The following is an 18,930-nucleotide window of genomic DNA, read 5'->3' as shown; positions in this document are numbered from 1 at the left end:
ATTGGGAACATTCTTCCTGCCACTAACCTGTCCAATCCCGTCAGAATTTTATATGTTTCTATGAGATCCCCTCTCGTCCTTCTAAACTCCAGTGAATACAAGCCTCATCGATCCAGTCTCTCCTCATATGCCATCCTGGGAATCAGTTCTCGATAAAAGAAGCCCAGCCTGTTCAATCTTTCAAAAACAGAAGTTATAGGTAAAGGTATCAAGGGATATGGAGCAAAGGCAGGTAAATGCAATTCTGATACAGGTCAGCCGTCATCTAACAGAATAGCGGAGTAGGCTAATGGGGCTGCCTGGCCTCCTTCTGTTCCGATGGTCCTATGGGAGGAAGGCCAAGCTGGGAACTAATAGAAAAATGAAACCAGCAATGAAAAATAGTGTTAAAAAATGGATTACGTTTTGTGCACTAAAAGCCTTGAATTAAAAAGCATGAGCTTACTTGAAAGAAGAATTTGGTTACTTGTCTAATATCTTGCCACACATTTATAAAAGTACAAAGGAGGTTATTTGCGTTCTTATAAATGTATAAACCGAAGAGGTGAATACTGCTTTGTGTCTTTCATTGTTTATGTCTCTATGATGATAACCGCGGTGGAGGAGAATTCAATACTGCAAGGGGAAGGCAATGTATCAGCAGTTCAGTTTTACAAATAAATCGCATTGATGTGAAATGACTGAGCAATTGTCTAGACACGTCTGGGTCCAGACGTGGAAAGGGTGTGCGTACAGCCACACCTTTCAACTAGTACGGACTAGACCTGCGAATGCGTTGTCTGATTTGTCAGAGTTGTATTTGTGATTATAGCTGTTATAAACCCTGAGTCAGAGGGAGGCAGAATTTAAAGGTGGAGTATCAGGTGCCTTGTACAGGGAGCGGATATAAAAGCCACATTCAGTGGTGAGCTCCCCAACTTGAAGTATTCCCCTGCGAGACCTGAGGGCTAAAGGATGACCACGTATTTGGTGTGGATGAAGAGACTCAGTGTCCTGGCTGTCCTGTTATCGATTATTGGACCATGTTTGGCGGGGATGAGGCCGAGGGATGAGCCAAAGAATATACCACAGACTCCACAAAATGTTTTATTGAATAGCACCATTAACAGAGTCAACTGCAGACAGGTAACCTTCTGTGACAGGATATTGTGAAACAACTTAAATGAGAAGGAAGACAGTTTTAAAGTTTAAAGAAACCTTCAGTTTTGTGTGCACGAACTTAGTTTTATTTCCAATTGCAAAAGATACTTCTAAAATATGAAAATGTGCTCCAAAATTGTTTATTAACATCGGGTTTTTGTAATTGTGTTTTGGGATACAGATTAATGTTTACTTTCATTGTTATTTGATCCATTATTTTAAAAATCTGTGAACTTGAAATTTGCTGGTACATTTCTAAGTATTGTTGTGGCTAAATTGGACTAGAGGAATGATCAAGATCGCATAAGATTTAATGGGAGTGAAATATTAAAAAGCTAGGTTTTGTTCTCAACTGAGAAGAATTTTATTTACACAGCGAGTTGTTGTGATCTGGAATGCACTGTCTGACAGGGCGGTGGGAGCAGATTCAATAGTGACTTTCAAACGGGAATTGGATCAATACTTGAAAGGGAAAAAATTGCAGGGCTGTAAGGAAAGAGCAGGGGGAGTGAGAGTAATCTCTGTCACAGAGCCGGCACAGGCACGATGGGCCGAATGGCGTCCTTATGTGCTGTATGCTTCTGTGATTTAGAAATACATAGAGATTGCAACACAGAAACACCCCGTGTTGATGTTTAATCTTCACACGAGAAAATAGTACGAAACGCAATTAGCTGCCCTATTCCCAGACTTCCCTTATCCTCTTTTCTTTCATCCTCCTCTCCAATCTAATCTTGAATGTTGACACAATTTCTGCAGGGTGGGATGCTACCAGCTCCCGTGAAATTGCACGGGAGTGAGCTGAGACGCAAAACTCGTAGCGCTGTGCCCCGGGCTGGTAGTGCCCCGGGCTGGTAGTGCCTCTGGTGATGGCATCATCGCCACAACCCCTTTTCACCCGCGCCGGCCCTTTTTCGCACCGCGGCAGAAATTGGGCAGTGCCCCATGAGGCTGTCGTGGGCGATGTCAGCGCCAGCCTCGAGGGTCGCGAACCGGGCCGCACATTGCTCGCGGGGCGAAACTTAAAGGGGAGGTGCGTGCTGCCGTATGCCGTCTTTTTTTTTGCCGACTTACTGGTCGGGCCTCTCTCTGCCGATTTCCTTGGGTCCGTGCCGTAATCGTGCAGCCTGACACTCCCCGGTGGCCGAGCAGAGGCCCATCAGTGGCCATACCGGGTGCACAGCATCCCTCCCCTTTAATGGAAAGGAAGGCCCCGTGGAATGCATCAACGGTACGTAGAGAGGCCGCGTGGCGCCTGTTTAGGGCCCCCGAGCCCGCCCTGAGATGAAGTCGAGTGTCTGACATTGTGCTCCACTTCCTCTCGGGGACGGTGACCACAGTTTAGGTTGAGGGGCGGGACTTCCTGTGCCGGGTGCAGGAAGTCCCGCCTTGTAGGGTTACCGGCCCCAAACGGGGCCCTCCGGAATTTCGCGGCCCCTGTATTTAATCTTGTACCAGTGACAGGAAAGAAAGAACACTCGTTTCTATCGTATCTTTCACAGCCTCAGGAAGTCCCAAAGCTCTTCAGCGCCAATGAAGTATTTTTTTTGGAGTGTGGCCACTGTTTGTAATGTAGGAAACACGGCGCACAGCAAGCTCCCATAAACAGCAATGTGATTAATGATCAGATCATCTGTTTTGGTGGTGTTGGTTGAGGGATAAATATTGGCAGGGAGCACTCCCCTGCTCTTTGTTGAAATCGTGGCCATGGGATCCAATTGAAAGAGCAAATGGGGCCTCGAGTTTATGTCTCATCCTAAAAATAGCACCTCTGACAATGAAGCGTCCCTCAGTACTACACTGGAGTGTCATCCTCGATTATATTTATGGCCTCAAGTTTTGGTCTCCCCCACAAGTGGAAATGTTTTCTCTACGTCTACCCGATCAAACCCCTTCTAGAATTTAAAGATCTCTATCGGGTCACCCCTCAGCCATCTCGAGAAAAGAGCCCCAGCTTGTTCATCCTTTCCTGATAGGTCTAATCTCTCAGTTCTGGGATCATCAATGTACATCCTTATTGTACCTTCCCCAGTGCCTCTATACCCCTTTTTGTAATATGGAGACCAGAACTGTACACAGTACCCCAAGTGGAGTCTAACTGAGGTTCTATACAAGTTTGACATAACTTTGCTTGCTTTTCAATTCTATCCCTCCAGAAATAAACAGGAGTACTTCATTTGCTTATTTTAACTGGCCTGTGTAAAGTCCTGTCCCCTCAGTACAGATTCACACGAGGCATGTCGTGAAGTCAAGGTCACTCTGGACCTGCACCTTTATTTCACAGCTCTGGAATGCTGCACTTGCCTGAGACCTGCCCTTATATACCTGTCTCTTGCAAGTGCTCCCCTGGTGGTAAGGTATGCTGGTGGTTACAGGTCATATCTTATTACAGTCATGTATAGCATGTTAAGATACAGTTATATATAATAATGTAAGATACATGACAGCCTGCATCACTACATTTAGTGATTTGTGTATCTGTACTGCTAGATCCCTCTGCTCCTCTACCTCAGAGCAAATGTTAGCTTATATTTTCTTCAATGTTGATCTTTAATAGCAATGTGGCATTGGATACTACAAAGAGCGGAAAGGCTTCTTCCTGGGCCGGTGTGTTCCTTGTCGCTGTCATGGACATTCAGACAAATGTGCAGATCGATCCGGAAGATGTACTGTAAGTAACCAGATATAGATTTTGATTTCACTGTACAAAATTTGCAAAGTATTTACCACACAGAAACAAGCCACTCGGCCCCACGCTCCGTGCCGGGGTTTATGCCACACACAAGCCTCCTCCCACCCCTCTTCATCGCACCCTATCAACACATCCTTCTATTCCTCGCCCCCTTATTTAGCTGCCACGGAAATGCATCAATACTATTCGCCTCAACCCCTCCCTGTGGCAGCGAGTTTCACATTCTCACCGCTCTCTGGGTAAAGAACTTTGTCCTGAATTCCCCATTGGATTTATTAGTGACTATCTTATATTTATGGCCTCTAGTTTTGATCTTGGCTGCAACTGGAGGTATCGTCGAGCTTATTGAACCCTTTCATAATCTTAAAGACTTCTATCAGGTCTGTGAATTGCTTGAACCCGATATCAAACGCAACAAAAACCTCTGCTTAGAAATTGCGGGATTTTTGGCCTAGAAATTCGGTCTAAATCTGACTCTTTTCATTGTACACTATCAGTTGTGTTTGTATTTACATTGTCGATAATCATCAAATGTTCATATTTAAATATAGGTTTAATCTCATCCATGGAGATTCTTCGTTCAATGATAAATTGCCACGAATTATCCCGATTGTTTATGACTCCTGAGACTAACTATTAAGCTCCAGCATTAAGACCTGAACTGGTTCTAACAGGAGTAATTCCACAGCCACACATTCCCAGCATGTGGGTCACAGTATCAAGGCTACAATGTTCTCACCTTATCTTCTACCCCCCTCATTGCTGCAAGCACAGCTTCCCTACTGCAAGCACGGGATCAAGAATTGAGCCCTTATGTCGAAAGATTGGGCCTTTCGGAACCAGAGACATTCCACTGCACCTCAATGGTGAGGCCTGGGGCACCCCCAATCTTGGGCCTTGGGCCGAGGGCCTCAGGCCTCATTTCGATGGAGCTGGCCCGGCACGAACAGCCAGCCAGAGTAAACCAAGATCGGGCCTCTGCTTGCATCGCAGTGGTCCTCAGGCAATTGAGGGTCGGGGAGGAGAATCGAAGGGTGGAGGGGATGGGAGATCAGAGGTCAGAGGTCAGGGAGGGGGAATCGGAGGATGGGGGGTGGGTGCGGGAGATCAGAGATCAGGGAGGAAGAGGAAGTTTGTGCGCATTACCGGCCAGAAGTGCACCGCCCACCATGTTGGTTAAGGACAATATGAGGCCTAACATCTGTCTGAGGGCCCCTCTCCTATGGGGAAGGAATGGGACTAATTGGACAGCTCATTCAAAGAGCCAGCACAGGTATGATGGGCCGAATGGCCTCCTTCTGTGCTGTGCCCTCTGTTGCCTAGGCCCTAAACTCGAGAATTCTCTGTCTTTCTATCTCTCTTTCCTCCATTAGACACTCCTTAAAACCTATCTCTTTGACCAAGCTTTTGGTCTCCTGCCCTAATTTCTCCTTATGTGGCTCAGTGTCAAATATTTTGTCTCTTAATACTCCTGTGAAGTGCCTTGGGACATTTCACTATGTTAAAGGCGCTATATAAGTATAACAACAACAACTTGTATTTATTAAATTGTTGTATGATTCTATTATTTCCGCAGAACACATTACTATGATACATTTCTTTAATAAAACATAGATTTAATTTTAAATGGTTTGTAACATGGTTTTATAGATTTGTTTTAATTTATACAGGTTCTTTGTCCTATAACCTTTCTCTGAGGGATTTTGCTTTAACTGATTTGCTGTCATTGTGGAGTTAAATAGGAATATAAATTCATCTCAAAGAGTGACTCACGCTGTTATTCACTGGTGGATTAAGATTTATTCGACAGGGTTAGGCTCGGACTAGTCGAGGTTATAGCGAGAAAGTACGTCAAACATAAACTCTTGCAATGTTCTGAGAGCTAGTAAATGAGACTGCGGCACTTAATACATTAAAATAAATGCAAGAAGGCGGTTTGCTCAGTGTGCGAACCATTCTGTATCAAATTACTGTAAAGTAAGTACAGGAACTTTAATATAAACAAAATAATATTAAAAAAATAAACCCTGAACAAGGGCTTGTTGTGAACTTCCAAAAGTCACTCCTTGCAGTGTGCTTTCTCAAGGGTATTTGATTGAATCGCACATTTTAAAAGGGAACTGTAAATATCTACTGATGACTGATATGGCGAGGTGTGAAATTTATTTAAAAATCATGACACTGGGAGTGACAACACTCTGGAACAAAGTAAACGGAAATCGATTGACGTGAGTCAGGACTTTAAGAGAAATCGCTAGTGTAACCTTAGGGCAAATTGATCGTAATTTTTAATCCAGCTGTTTCTGCCTCACTCCAACCCGCCAACTGGAGCATGTCGATACTGCCTGAGGATAGGGATCGGGCTACAGATGGGTGGGAACATGCAGCTGCGATCTTACAAGGTGGAGCTCTGTTAGTGTAGCTGGAGTGTGAAGATTTTGTTCCAATTACATGTTTTATTTGGCATTTTGTGAGTAGAATTGTAATTAGTAACAGTTTTCCCAGTTTTTTTTATATATACTTTTATTCGACAAATTGTAATCTCAATGGTTCTGTCACTAACACAATTTTACAGCACAGAAGGAGGCCATTCGGCCCATCGTGCCTGTGCCGGCTCTTTGAAAGAGCGATCCCATCAGTCCCACTCCCCCTACTATATATCCAATTCTCTTTTGAAAGTTACAATTGAATCTGCTTGCACTATCCTTTCAGAAGTGCAGTTCAGGTCATAAGAACTCCCTGTGTAAAAAAAATCTCTCCTCGTTTCTCCTTTAGTTCTTTTGCCTGTTACCTTAAATTTGCGTCCTCTGGTAACTGAGCTTCCGGCCAGTGGAAACAGTTACTTCCTATTTACTCTCTCAACTCTTTTCAGAATTTTGAACACCTCTAGCAAATCTCCCCTTAACCTTCTCTCCAAGGAGAACAACCCCAGCTTCTCCAGTCTCTCCACATAACTGAAGTCCCACATCCCTGGATCCGTTCTCGTAAATCTCTTCTGCACCCTCTCCAAGGCCTTCACATCCTTCCTAAAGTGCGGAGCCCAGAATTGGATACAATACTCCAGCTGAGGCCTAACCAATGATTTATAAAGGTTCAGCATAACTTCCTTGTTTTTGTACTGTATGCCTTTATTTATAAACCCAAGGATCCCATATGCATTTTTAACGGCCTTATCGACTTATCATGCCACCTTCAAAGATTTGTGTATGTGAAACCGCAGATCTCTCTATTTATGCACCATCTTTAAAATTATGCCATTTTGTTTATATTACCTCTTCTTAGTCTTCCTCCTAAAATATATCACTTCGCACTTCTCTGCGTTAAATTGCATCTGCCATGTGTCTGCCCATGTCAACAACAACAACAACAACTTTTATTTATATAGCACCTTTAACGTAGTAAAACACCCCAAGGCGCTTCACAGGAGCGTTACAGACAAAACAGATAAATTTGACACTGAGCCACATAAGAAGAAATTACGGCAGATGCTTGGACAAAGACGTAGGTTTTAAGAAGCGTCTTAAAGGACGAAAGAGAGATAGAGAGGCGGAGAGGTTTAGGGAGGGAGTTCCAGAGCTTAGGGCCCAGGCAGCTGAAGGCACGGCCACCGATGGTTGAGTGATTATAATCAGGGACGCTCAAGAGGGCAGGATTTGAGGAGCACAGATTTTACTGGTCTGTCGATGTCCTACTGAAGTTTGTTAATATCCCTTTCACTGTTCACTTTTCCGAGTTTTTGATCTCAAAATTAAAGTGCGCAGCTCCTTTTAAGCGAGTTGAATGCATAGTTTGTTGAACAACCTGCTGCTCTTTTCCTTAACAGGATTGTAAACACAACACCGAAGGGGATCACTGTGAACGATGCCAATCAGGTTTCTTTGGAAATGCTGCCCGAGGTGCCTGCAGACCCTGTCCCTGTCCACACACACAACCCTCCAACAAGTAAGGTTCACGTGATTGAAACACTGGAATAGAAGGCGCACATTGACTGATTTGAACAATTATTCCCACCTCCGCTTTATTTATCGATAGCCTTTAATAGTTTTTCTTTTACAGCTTTGCCACGCGATGTGGCGAGCGGAATGGCATCTTGCAGTGCTTGTGTAAACCAGGCTACACCGGATCAAGATGCGAGAGGTTGGTGTCTTGTTTTTTTGAACACCATAACAGTCAGGTGATTGTTAGAATTGAGATTGAGAGATTGAGTAGACTATATTTCTCTGGAGTTTCGAAGAATGAGAGGTGATTGTAATGTTTGCATCTGTGAGTATGCCCATGGGTTTGTCGAGCTGTTGCATTGTGAGTGGCTTAGCCAATCACTTGATGTTCACAAGACTTAATAAAACCCCAGTCAGTTGTGTCTAGGTCATCCACGATGAGGTATGCAGTTGTGAGCCTAGTGGATAAACTGGTAATGTGTAGTGTGATTGTTAAACCTTTGTTTATAAACCAACTAGTTCTTAATAGCAATGTGCTGCTATGAATTCTTAAGCAAAGAACCCACAAAGCAAATATATTACAGTGATTTCATTGAAATGTCTAACATTCTTACAGGGCTTGACATGATAGACGCTGTTTCCCTGGGCTGGAGAGTCTAGAACTGGGGAGGTCATAGTCTCAGGATAAGGGATCGGCCATTTAAGACTGAGATGAAGATAAATTTCTTCACTCAGAGGGTTGTAAGTCTTTGGAATTCTCTGCAACAGAGGGTTGTGGATGCTCAGTTATTAAGCATATTCAAGGCACTAAGGGACTCAAGGGATATGGGGATCGGGCGGGAAAGTGGAGTTGAGGTCGAAGATCAGCCATGATCTTACTGAATGGCGGAGCAGGCTCGAGGGGACGAATGGCCGACTCCTGCTCCTATTTCTTATGTTCTTAAAAGGGTATTAATTCATAATTCATAAGAGCTATAAATGTGAGTATATAAAGAGATTCAGAAAAGTCTAGATCATTTTATTTTGCTTGATACTAAATGAAGTTGTTTTCTTAACGCTAGACTGATTGTTGTTGTGATGTGGAACACGGCGGTGGAAGAAGTTCCATAGCAACTTTCAAACTGGAATTGGATAAATACTTGAAAAGGAAAAATGTGCAGGACTGTGGGGAAAGAGCAGGGGGAGTGGGACTAATGGGATTGCCCTTTCACAGAGCCGGCACAGGCACGATGGGCCGAATGGCCTCCTTCTGTGCCATATCAATCTATGATTGTATGAGGGCAAAACTTTGCATCCTGTCACTGAATGGTGCAGTGAACTGGTAAAGTGCAGCACAGCGATTATGTGGCATGTTCATTTAATAGATGCCAAACCTGGGCCTTTTTTAAGGATCATAAGTCAAGAAAAGCAGCGATTTTAGGAACTTCGAAACAAAAGCAAAATATTGCGGAAAGCTGGAAATCTGTAATAGAAACATAGAAACATAGAAACTAGGTGCAGGAGTAGGCCATTCGGCCCTTCGAGCCTGCACCACCATTCAATATGGTCATGGCTGATCAGGGAAATGCTGGAAAACACTCAGCGAGTCAGGCAGCAACGGTGGAGCGAGTAACAGAGGGGGAAATTTTAACCTGATCCGCCCCTCGGGAAACTGACAGGATCGGGTGCAACCCTGGTTTCACACCCGCCCCATGTTACTCCCAATTAACGTCAATATTGGGCGGGCTGTGAAACCGATGTTCCACCTGATCCCGCAGGATTCCCGCAAAATTACCCACAACGTTTCAGCTCTATGCCCTTTCATCGGAGTTCATCATGGAGCTGAAACGCTAACTGTGTTTCTTTCTTTTTTTTTAGCATTTTCTGATTATAGGAACGTGTTGCATTAAAGTTTTTTGAATTTAAATCTGCAGGTGTGCTCCAGGTTATTTCGGGAACCCTCAAGAGATAGGGAGTGAATGTCAGCGTTGCCAGTGTGGCCATTCAGACTCTATAAGTTGTGACCCACTGACCGGTCAATGCAGCAACTGCCCAGGTAATGTCAAACTACATCGCAGAGATGATCTCAATCCCACTATTCTCTGAGGCTGCAATAGCTCAACAGGATTCTTAGTAAACTAAATTCACACCTGAAAAACAAGTGCTCATTCTGTGTGCTGTAGACTTAAAATAATGCTCAACAAAGATATTTCCACTGTCTGGCAAACTGTGCCACTTGTATCCTGCAAGATATGCATCTCTCTGAGATCATTAACTTCATTATCGAACAATAAAAATTTGTATTTATATAGCGACTTTAACAAGGCACCTCACGAGCGATTATCAGACAAAATTTAACACCGAGCCACATAAGGAGATATTAGGGCAGGTGACCAAAAGCTTGGTCAAAGAGGTAGGTTTTAAGGAGCGTCTTAAAGGAGAAGAGAGAGAGGCGGAGAGGTTTAGGGAGGGAGTTACAGAGTTTAGGGCCTAGGCAGCTGAAGGCACGGCCACCAATGATGGAGCGATGGAAATCGGGGATGTGAGTTGGAAGAACGCAGAGTTCTCAGCAGGTTGTAGGGCTGGAGGAGGTTACAGAGATAGGGAGGGGTGAGGCCATGGAGGGATTTGAACACAAGGATGAAGATCTTAAGTTCAAGGTGTCACTGGACCTTGGGTCAACATAGATCAGCGAACGCAGGAAATAATGAAACCGACAAGTGCTAGTGAGCTCTTTGCTAGTGTGTACTGGAACACTGAATGGCTGTTGCCAGAATGACGTCCTTTGCTATTGTAAGTTTGGTCTTTCACTGGGTCCCATCATACTTTCTCAGTGCCCATTTCCTGTGCAAACAACCAAGGAAATAAACCACAAGGATACACTTGTTGCCTCTGATTATATTTCATAGAATCATAGATACAGCCTGGAAGGAGGCCATTCGGCCCGTCGAGCTCACGCCGACCCTCAGCTAGTCCCACACCCCTGCCCTTTCCCCGTAGCCCTGCAATTATTTTTCCTTCAGATACATATCCAACTCCCTTTCAGGCAGTGCATTGGCCGCCAGAATCAGAACCCAACCACTCATTGTGTAAAAAAGTTTTGTCTTACATCGCCTTTGCATATTTTGCCAATCACCTTAAATCTGTGCTCGACCCTTCCGCCAATGGGAACAGTTTCTCTCTCTCTCTCTACCCTGTCCAGACCACTCATGATTTTGAACACGTCGATCAAATCTCCTCTCAACCTTCTCTGCTCCAAGGAGAACAACCCCAGCTTCTCCAGTCTATCCCCGTCACTGAAGTCCCTCATCCCTGGAACCATTCTCATAAATCTTTTCTGCACCCTCTCTAAGGCCTTCACATCCTTCCTAAAGTGCGGTGCCCAGAATTGGACACAATACTCCAGTTGAGGTCGAACCAGTGTTTAATACAGGTTCATCATAACTTCCAATCTTTTGTACTCTATACCTCTATTTATGAAGCCCAGGATCCTGTAAGCCTTTTTAACTGTTTTCTCAACCTGCCCTGCCTCCCTCAATGCACATATTTCCCCAGGTCTCTCTGTTCGTGCACCCACCTTATGATTATACCATTTGTGTCAGTGATTATGTGAAGGCGGTGGTCGACTCAGTTGTTCATCCTAGCAACATCCCAACATAACAAAAACAGATTTTCTGGTCATTATCACATTGCTGTTTGTGGGAGCTTGCTGTGCACAAATTGGCTGCCACGTTTCCTAAATTACAAGTGACTACTTTCAAAAAGTACTTCATTGGCTGTAAAGCATTTTGAGACGTCCAGTGATCGTGAAAGGCGCTATATAAATGCAAATCTTTCTTTCTTTCATGGAGTATGGCTTGTTGCTGATCGTTTTCACTTTGCAGAACCTCACTCAAAAATCATGGACTTGTTAAAAGAAAAAATATATAGTTCCAAATCTTGCCGGTAAAATTAACGGTGCGGTTAACGATGCACGCTGTTATTAATGCGCAAATCGGCCAGCAGCAAGTTCAGGGGATGAAGAGTTTTGCCGTGAGCTGCGAATCTCCAGAACTTGCTGGTCGATTTAGTGCTTTGCACTAACGACATCTCGCCCTCAGCCTCCCCGTTATTTGATTGGACTCTTAATTCACCAGATTTCCTTCGCCATCAGTCCTGTTTCTTTCAGATAGACCCGGAGTACTGCGTACAGTTTTGGTCTCTGCTTTTAAGGAAGGATATACTTGGTTTGGAGGCAGTTCAGAGAAGGTTCACCAGGTTGATTCTGGAGATGAGGGGGTTGACTTATGAGGAAAGGTTGAGTAGGCTGGGCCTCTACTCATTGGAGTTCAGAAGAATGAGAGGTGATCTTATCGAAACATATAAGATAATGAGGAGGCTTGACAAGGTGGATGCAGAGAGGATGTTTCCACTGATGGGGGAGACTAGAACTAGGGGGCATAATCTTAGAATAAGGGGCCGCCCATTTAAAACTGAGATTTCTTCTCTCTGAGGGTTGTAAATCTGTGGAATTCTCTGCCTCAGAGAGCTGTGGAGGCTGGGACATTGAATAAATTTAAGGCGGAGATAGACAGAGATTTGAGCGATAAGGGAGTAAAGGGTTATGGGGAGCGGGCAGGGAAGTGGAGCTGAGTCCATGATCGGATCAGCCATGATCTTATTGAATGGCGGAGCAGGCTCGAGGGGCCAAATAGCCTACTCCCACTCTTGTTTCTTATGTTTTTATGTTCTTATGTAGACTGTTGGTCCCACCGATTGGTCCCAGGTGCCCTGTTTCCCTCACCCGCCATTATCAGCTCGCACTCCCTGCAAGTTACGCTGCGAAAATGTTTGCGCTGAAAGATGCAGGATAATGTCTGACTAACAGGGCTCACCGTGAGAGGCTCCACTCCAGCAAAGATCCAGACCATTATGTCTTAATTTGTAAAATCTTACGTTTGAACTTTCTTTGTTCAATTAATTAATTGGTTTGTGCTTTTTTTTTCACAGACTGCAAAAATGAAGAACCAAAGGATACTAGTTCTGATGAAAAGTGTGATAGTAAGTAAAGGAACTCAATAGATCTGTTCTGTGGTCATGTTGTCTTTGAGAAAGAAAAACCTAGCCAATTACTCGATTGGGGCTAGAGTTACCATATCTGACTAATAACAGTAAATATTAGCAGAGAGGTCATAACTAAGGGACCTAGATTTAAAATCATTGGCAGAATAATTACAGGGCAGTTGAAGAGAATCTTTTCCACCCAGAGGGTGGTGGGGGTCTGGAACTCACTGCCTGAAAGGGTGGTAGAGGCAGAAACACTCACTACAATTAAAAAGTACTTGGATGTGCACTTGGAAGTGCTGTAACCTACAGGGCTCCGGACCAAGAGCTGGAAAGTGGGATTAGGCTGGGTAGCTCTTTTTTGGCCGGCACGGACACGATAGGCCGAATGGCCTCCTTCTGTGCCGTAAATTTCTATGATTCTATGAAACACTGTTTTGCATGGCGAGTTGTTGTGATCGGGAACGCGCTGCCTGAAAGTGCGGTGGGAGCAGATTCAATAGTAACTTTCAAACAGGGGAATTGGATAAATATTCGAAGGGGAAAATATTTACTGGGCTGTGGGGAAAGAGCAGGGGAGTGGGATTCATTGCTTTTTCAAAGAGTCGGCACAGGCACGATGGGCTGAACAGCCTCCCTCTGCGCTGTATCATTTCATGATTCTGTGAACATATGGTAGCATAGTGTGAGAAAAGGGATGGGGGACTTTGGTTGTGAGAAATTGGTGCTCATGGCATTAGCTCAAAGAAGGCTCAGAGAAAATCTGATATGGGAGTTCACAAATTATACGGGGTTTTGATAAGTTTAGTCGAGAGTGAGTCACTAACTAGGTGTAAATTTAAGATCATCGGTAATGGAAGAAAAAGGTTAGATGTTATTTTATACCTGGAATACTCAGAAACCTTTGGAAGCAGAATCCATTATAGTTATTTTTAAATGGATAAATGGATAAAGAAAAGAAAAAAGACAGACTTGCATTTCTATAGCGCCTTTCACTGACTTTTGATAGAAACATAGAAACAAGGTGCTATGCAGCCAATGAAGTACTTTAGTGTAGTCACTGTTATAATCTAGGAAACGCGGCAGCTACATTACAACAGTGACTACACTAAAGTACTTCATTGGCTGTAAACACTTTGGGACACCATGAGGCAGTGAAAGGCGCTATAGAAATGCAAGTCTTTCTTTCTTTTTAAATTCCTCATTATATGTTCAGCTTTTCCGTCAATGAATGTGTGGCCAGTGATGCCGTATCCGTGATAATCTGTTCTTTTATATTCCAGCGTGTGACAGCTGTGTTGAAACCCTGTTGCTTGACTTGAACAAGATGGATTCCGATCTTCTCAAGATCAAACTCCAACTTCAAAATGCAAACACAAGTGCTGCTGCACAGCATCGTATGAACAACTTAGACACGGCCATAAAACACACCGAGGTAACTCCACGACCAAGCTCGTGTTCTTTCTTTGTTTATGATGTTCCATTCTGCTACTTCTGTAGCTGTCTCCAAAACTTGACTGGCTCACCCCAAGAAAAATTTGATATGATTTTCATTGTTGATTGCTAAAACCAATATATATATTTTTAATTTAAACAAAATGCCAGTGTAAGATTAAAATTTTCAATTCGTAAAATAAGGTTCTGAGGGTGGGTGGGTGTGAGTGTGGGAGTGTGTGAGTGAGTGGGTGTGTGAGTGAGTGGGTGAGGATGTGTGTGTGAGTGTGTGTGAGTGAGTGGGTGTGTGAGTGAGTGTGTGTGTGAATGAGTGTGTGAGTGAGTGAGTGGGTGTGTGAGTGAGTGGGTGTGTGAGTGAGTGTGTGAGGATGTGTGTGTGAGTGTGTGTGTGTGTGAGTGACTGGGTGTGTGAGTGAGTGGGTGAGGATGTGTGTGTGAGTGAGTGGGTGTGTGTGTGTGAGTGTGTGAGTGAGTGGGTGCGTGAGTGAGTGTGTGTGTGTGAGTGAGAGTGTGTGTGTGAGTGAGTGTGGGTGTGTGAGTGAGTGTGTGTGTGAGTGTGTGTGGGTGTGTGAGTGAGTGTGTGTGTGAGTGTGTGTGGGTGTGTGAGTGAGTGTGTGTGTGGGTGTGTGAGTGAGTGGGTGAGGATGTGTGTGTGAGTGTGTGAGTGTGTGTGAGTGAGTGAGTGTGTGAGTGTGGGTGTGTGAGTGAGTGTGTGTGTGAGTGTGTGTGGGTGTGTGAGTGAGTGTGTGTGCATGTGGGTCTCTGTGTATGTGTGCATGTAAGTAAAAGATGTGAAAGCAAACTGGAAATTAGTTACAGCATAGGTTCAGGTTCAAAGTTAGAAAACATTTTATTATAAATGCATCAATTTCTTGTAAACTGGAAGATTATTTTTTGGTAGATTGGAAATGATTTTTGCTTTGTCTCAGCAAACCGTGTGAAAAAAACACACAATGCATTACAAATGAAATGTTACGAATTTACCCAGAGCCATTCCCTTTGCTTTCCCATCTTAGAATCAGTTGAAGATTTATCGGGCCAAGGTCGAGCGCCAGGTTAAAAGGACCGATGATTTGGAAAATGACAACATGAATCTCATTCAAGATGTTAATGCACTTGAAGAAAAGGCAAGTATTATTTTATACAGGTACCATTTTGAAACATTAACAGATGTCAAGGCCTTGGAGAGGGTGCAGAAGAGATTTACTAGAAAATGATGTGGAGAAAGTGGAGATGCTGTGGTTGTTGTCCTTCGAGCAGAGAAGGTTAAGGGGAGACTTGTGTTCAAAATCATGAAAGGTTTTGACAGAGTCGATAGGGAGAAACTGTTTCCAGTTCCAGTCGGTAACCAGAGGACACGGATTGAAGATAGTTGGCAAAAGAACCAGAGGGGAGATGAGGAGAATGTTTTTTACGCAGCGAGTTGTTATGATCTGGAACACACTGCCTGATAGGAAACAGCTTTAACAGTGGCTTTCAAACGGGAATCGAATAAATACTTGAAAAGGCAAAATTAGCAGGACTGTGGGGAAAGAGCAGGGGGAGTGGGACTAATTGGATTGCTCTTTCACCAAGCCGGCACAGCAATGATGGGCCGAATGGCCTCCGTCTGTGCTGTATCACTCTATGACAATTTATTCCTTTAATTATCTGTGTAAATTTAAGATGTGCTAAGATCTGAAAACGTTTCTTATCAGGCGGAAAAGAATTCCCGAAGTACTCAGCTGCTACTCACTTCAGTTGATGAAACCAATCGACGTGCACAAGAGATGCTGACAAGCGTACAAGAGGTGCTGTTGAAGATCTTAGGTAAGGTGGTTTTTACAGCAAACGGAATCGCTCAGTGTACCTGATATGTGTGTCTGTAATATGGAATGAAAGTGGTCTTTAAAAAGAAAGACTTGCATTTCCACATCATCTTTCACGACCTCAGGATGTCCCAAAGCGCCTCAAAGCCAACCAGGTACTTTTGAAATATAATCGCTGTTGTAATGTAGGAAACGCAGCAGCCAATTTGCTCACAGCAAGCTCTCACAAACAGAAATGTGATAATGACCAGATAATCTGATATAGTGATGTTGGTTGAGGGATAAATATTGGCCCCAGGACATCGGGGATAACTCCCCTGCTCTTCTTCAAAATAGTGCCATTATTTACGTCCACCTGAGAGGGCAGGTTTAACATCTTATCCGAAAGACGGCACCTCCTTTCAGTGCAGCGCTCCCTCAGTACTACCCTGGCAGTGTCAGTCTAGATTTTGTCCTTAAAAGTCTGGAATGGGCCTCGAACCCACAACCTTCTGATTCAGAGAGAGAGTCCGACCCACTGAGCCACAGATGACACGAATCATTTCAAATAGAAAACATCTCATTCCATGCTAAAAGATCATAGGCTAGATTTTCCTCTGATATCCTGCATGAAATTGAGCCAGATTGGAGTGGAAATAGTGAGACAATGGGGTACTGAAGCCCACCATGTCTGCCAACATTGACCTCGTTTTCCCTTCTCCCCACCCTGCCAGGAGAACCACCTCCACCCCCAAAGACTTCCCGATAGAAGGTGGCTCAAAACAGCGTGGTAAAGACTCCAATGTTGACAAATGGAGTCCAAGGGCTGAATAGGGGCCTCCTCTCCCTCCAACTGGGTCCCCATGCACTTACCTCTGTAGGCCTCAGTTTTTGCCAAGGCTTACAGAACGAACTCTTCCGGGCTCTTCTATCGTTTAAGGTTTTCTTGCAGTACCTCCCAGATCTCCCTCTTTGACCCTGATGGACTCCCTCTTGGTAGCAGGAATTCCCCCAGGAGCTCACCTTGTTTGGTGAATGACCCCCAACCTGGAAAAATAGGTTGGTATTACAACAGGGTTTGAAGGAAAATCCAACTCTATAAATGCACGAGTGCTGCCCAAAGTATGTTAATGAGCAAAATGATGAAATACCAACATTCATGTTTTTTCTGGTAACCCACCCTTTTATAGCAGAATTGTGCATTACTTGCATTTATATAGCAACTTTAATGTAGTAAAACGCCCTAAGGCGCTTCACAGGAGCATTATCAGACAAACATTTGACACTTGTAATGTCACAGGTTTGTAAAGCTGTTGACCCTCTATTTATTGAAGACTTGGCCTGGAGGGTGTTGCACGGAGCAGTCCCGCGCAATAAGTTTTTAAGTCGGTTCACAGGCTCCCAGGACGCCTGTAATTTCTACGGTCTAGAGGAGTCCGTGTTCCATGTGTATGTTGAATGTGTGAGGTTGCAGCCCCTCTTCCAATATCTGAAGGGGCTGCTCCTCAATTTCTGGCTGCACTTCAGTCCCACACTCCTGATCTTTGGGCACCCTGTGCGGAGGGGAGCGGGTAGGTCCGAGGGCCTCCTCGTAGGACTATTCCTGGGTATGGCCAAGTAGGCCATCACCCGGTCCAGGCAGCGGGCAATCGAGGGGGTCGTTCAGCCCGACTGCCTGCCTCTCTTCCGCAGTTACATCCGAGCCAGGGTGCCCCTGGAGATGGAGCACGCGGTGTCCACCGGTACGTTGTTGGCCTTCCGCGAGAGGTGGGCACCGGAGGGACTGGAGTGCATCATTTCAACCGGGAACAGAATTTTAATTTGATTTAATTTGACTTGATTCGACAAAGGTTCCCTTTATGTTAAATTGTTACTTTGTGTTTTTGGTGCCCTCAAAAAAAATTTTATTTGATTTTAGTTTCTGGTAAAAAGTTAATTAGATTAATTTGTCAGTTTTAGTGCCCCTTTAGTCAAGCAGCACTTGATTATTGTTCTACCAAAACAGTTGTAGAGCTGTTGAGTTGGAGTGGCTTAGCCAGTCACGTGATGTTCACAAGACTCAATAAAACCCCAGCCAGTTGGGTTCGGGGGATCCACGACGAGGCAGGTGGTTATGAGCCTGGTGGATGAATTGGTAATGTGTGGTGTGATTGTTAACCCTTTGCTAATAAACAAACTATATCACTGTGTTGCTGTGAATTCTTAAGCAAAGAACCCATGAAACAAATACATTGCAACGCTGGGCTGTATAAGGAGATATTAGGGCAGCTTGGTCAAAGAGGCAGGGTTTACAGAGCATCTGAAAGGAGGCGAGAGAGTTGGAGAGGTTTCGGGACCAGGCTGCTGAAGGCACGGCCGCCAATGGTGGAGTGATGGAAATCGGGGATGCTCAAGAGGTCAGAATTGGAAGAACGGATCATTTTCAGACCCGCAGTTACTAAAAATGTGTATCGGGTTGGAATAACAAGATATTTTTGCAAGGGGAACCTAGGAAAGGTTTTGTTCCTCCATTTGCTTCTTTCGTTTCAGATATGATAAAGACACTGAATACCCTTGACTCAGCCGGCACCGCGCAGAAGTTAGCTGAGGCGGAGCGGATGCTCAATGAAATGAGAAACCGCAACTTTGACCAGGAGAGAATAGTGGCTGACAGGGAGAAGCAGGAATCAAAGATACGTAAGTATTGTAGCTCTTATTCTTTTTTTTTAAAAAAAAAGAAAAATAATTTTCATCCCATTTCTTCAGACCGGCAATCCCAGCAGCTTGATTGAGAATTGCTGTAGATCAATTCCTGAGCATGAGGTAGAATATGGAACTCGCTACCACAGGGAGTAGTTGAGGCAAATAGCACAGATGTATTTAAGGGGAAGCTAAATAAGTATGTGAGGGAGAAAGG

The 18,930-nt window shown here is 44.3% G+C and overlaps 1 protein-coding gene across 1 annotated transcript in view; it reads left to right on the top strand.

The window, feature by feature from the left end:
* The window catches only part of lama3 (laminin, alpha 3), a 511,887-nt gene that overhangs the window by 433,780 nt on the left and 59,177 nt on the right, over positions 1-18,930 (top strand). Inside the window, exons 44-52 of the mRNA XM_070889172.1 lie at positions 3,698-3,811; positions 7,656-7,774; positions 7,889-7,969; positions 9,684-9,805; positions 12,739-12,789; positions 14,076-14,227; positions 15,264-15,374; positions 15,945-16,056; positions 18,564-18,710. Of these exons, the coding sequence (XP_070745273.1) occupies positions 3,698-3,811; positions 7,656-7,774; positions 7,889-7,969; positions 9,684-9,805; positions 12,739-12,789; positions 14,076-14,227; positions 15,264-15,374; positions 15,945-16,056; positions 18,564-18,710 (1,009 nt within the window). The remainder of the gene's footprint in view (positions 1-3,697; positions 3,812-7,655; positions 7,775-7,888; positions 7,970-9,683; positions 9,806-12,738; positions 12,790-14,075; positions 14,228-15,263; positions 15,375-15,944; positions 16,057-18,563; positions 18,711-18,930) is intronic.

The sequence above is a fragment of the Pristiophorus japonicus genome, chromosome 1 (assembly GCF_044704955.1).
Source record: "Pristiophorus japonicus isolate sPriJap1 chromosome 1, sPriJap1.hap1, whole genome shotgun sequence".
Taxonomy (NCBI): Eukaryota; Metazoa; Chordata; class Chondrichthyes; family Pristiophoridae; genus Pristiophorus; species Pristiophorus japonicus.
The sequence above is the reverse complement of the archived record's forward strand: the minus strand, read 5'-3'. Positions and strand labels throughout refer to the sequence as shown.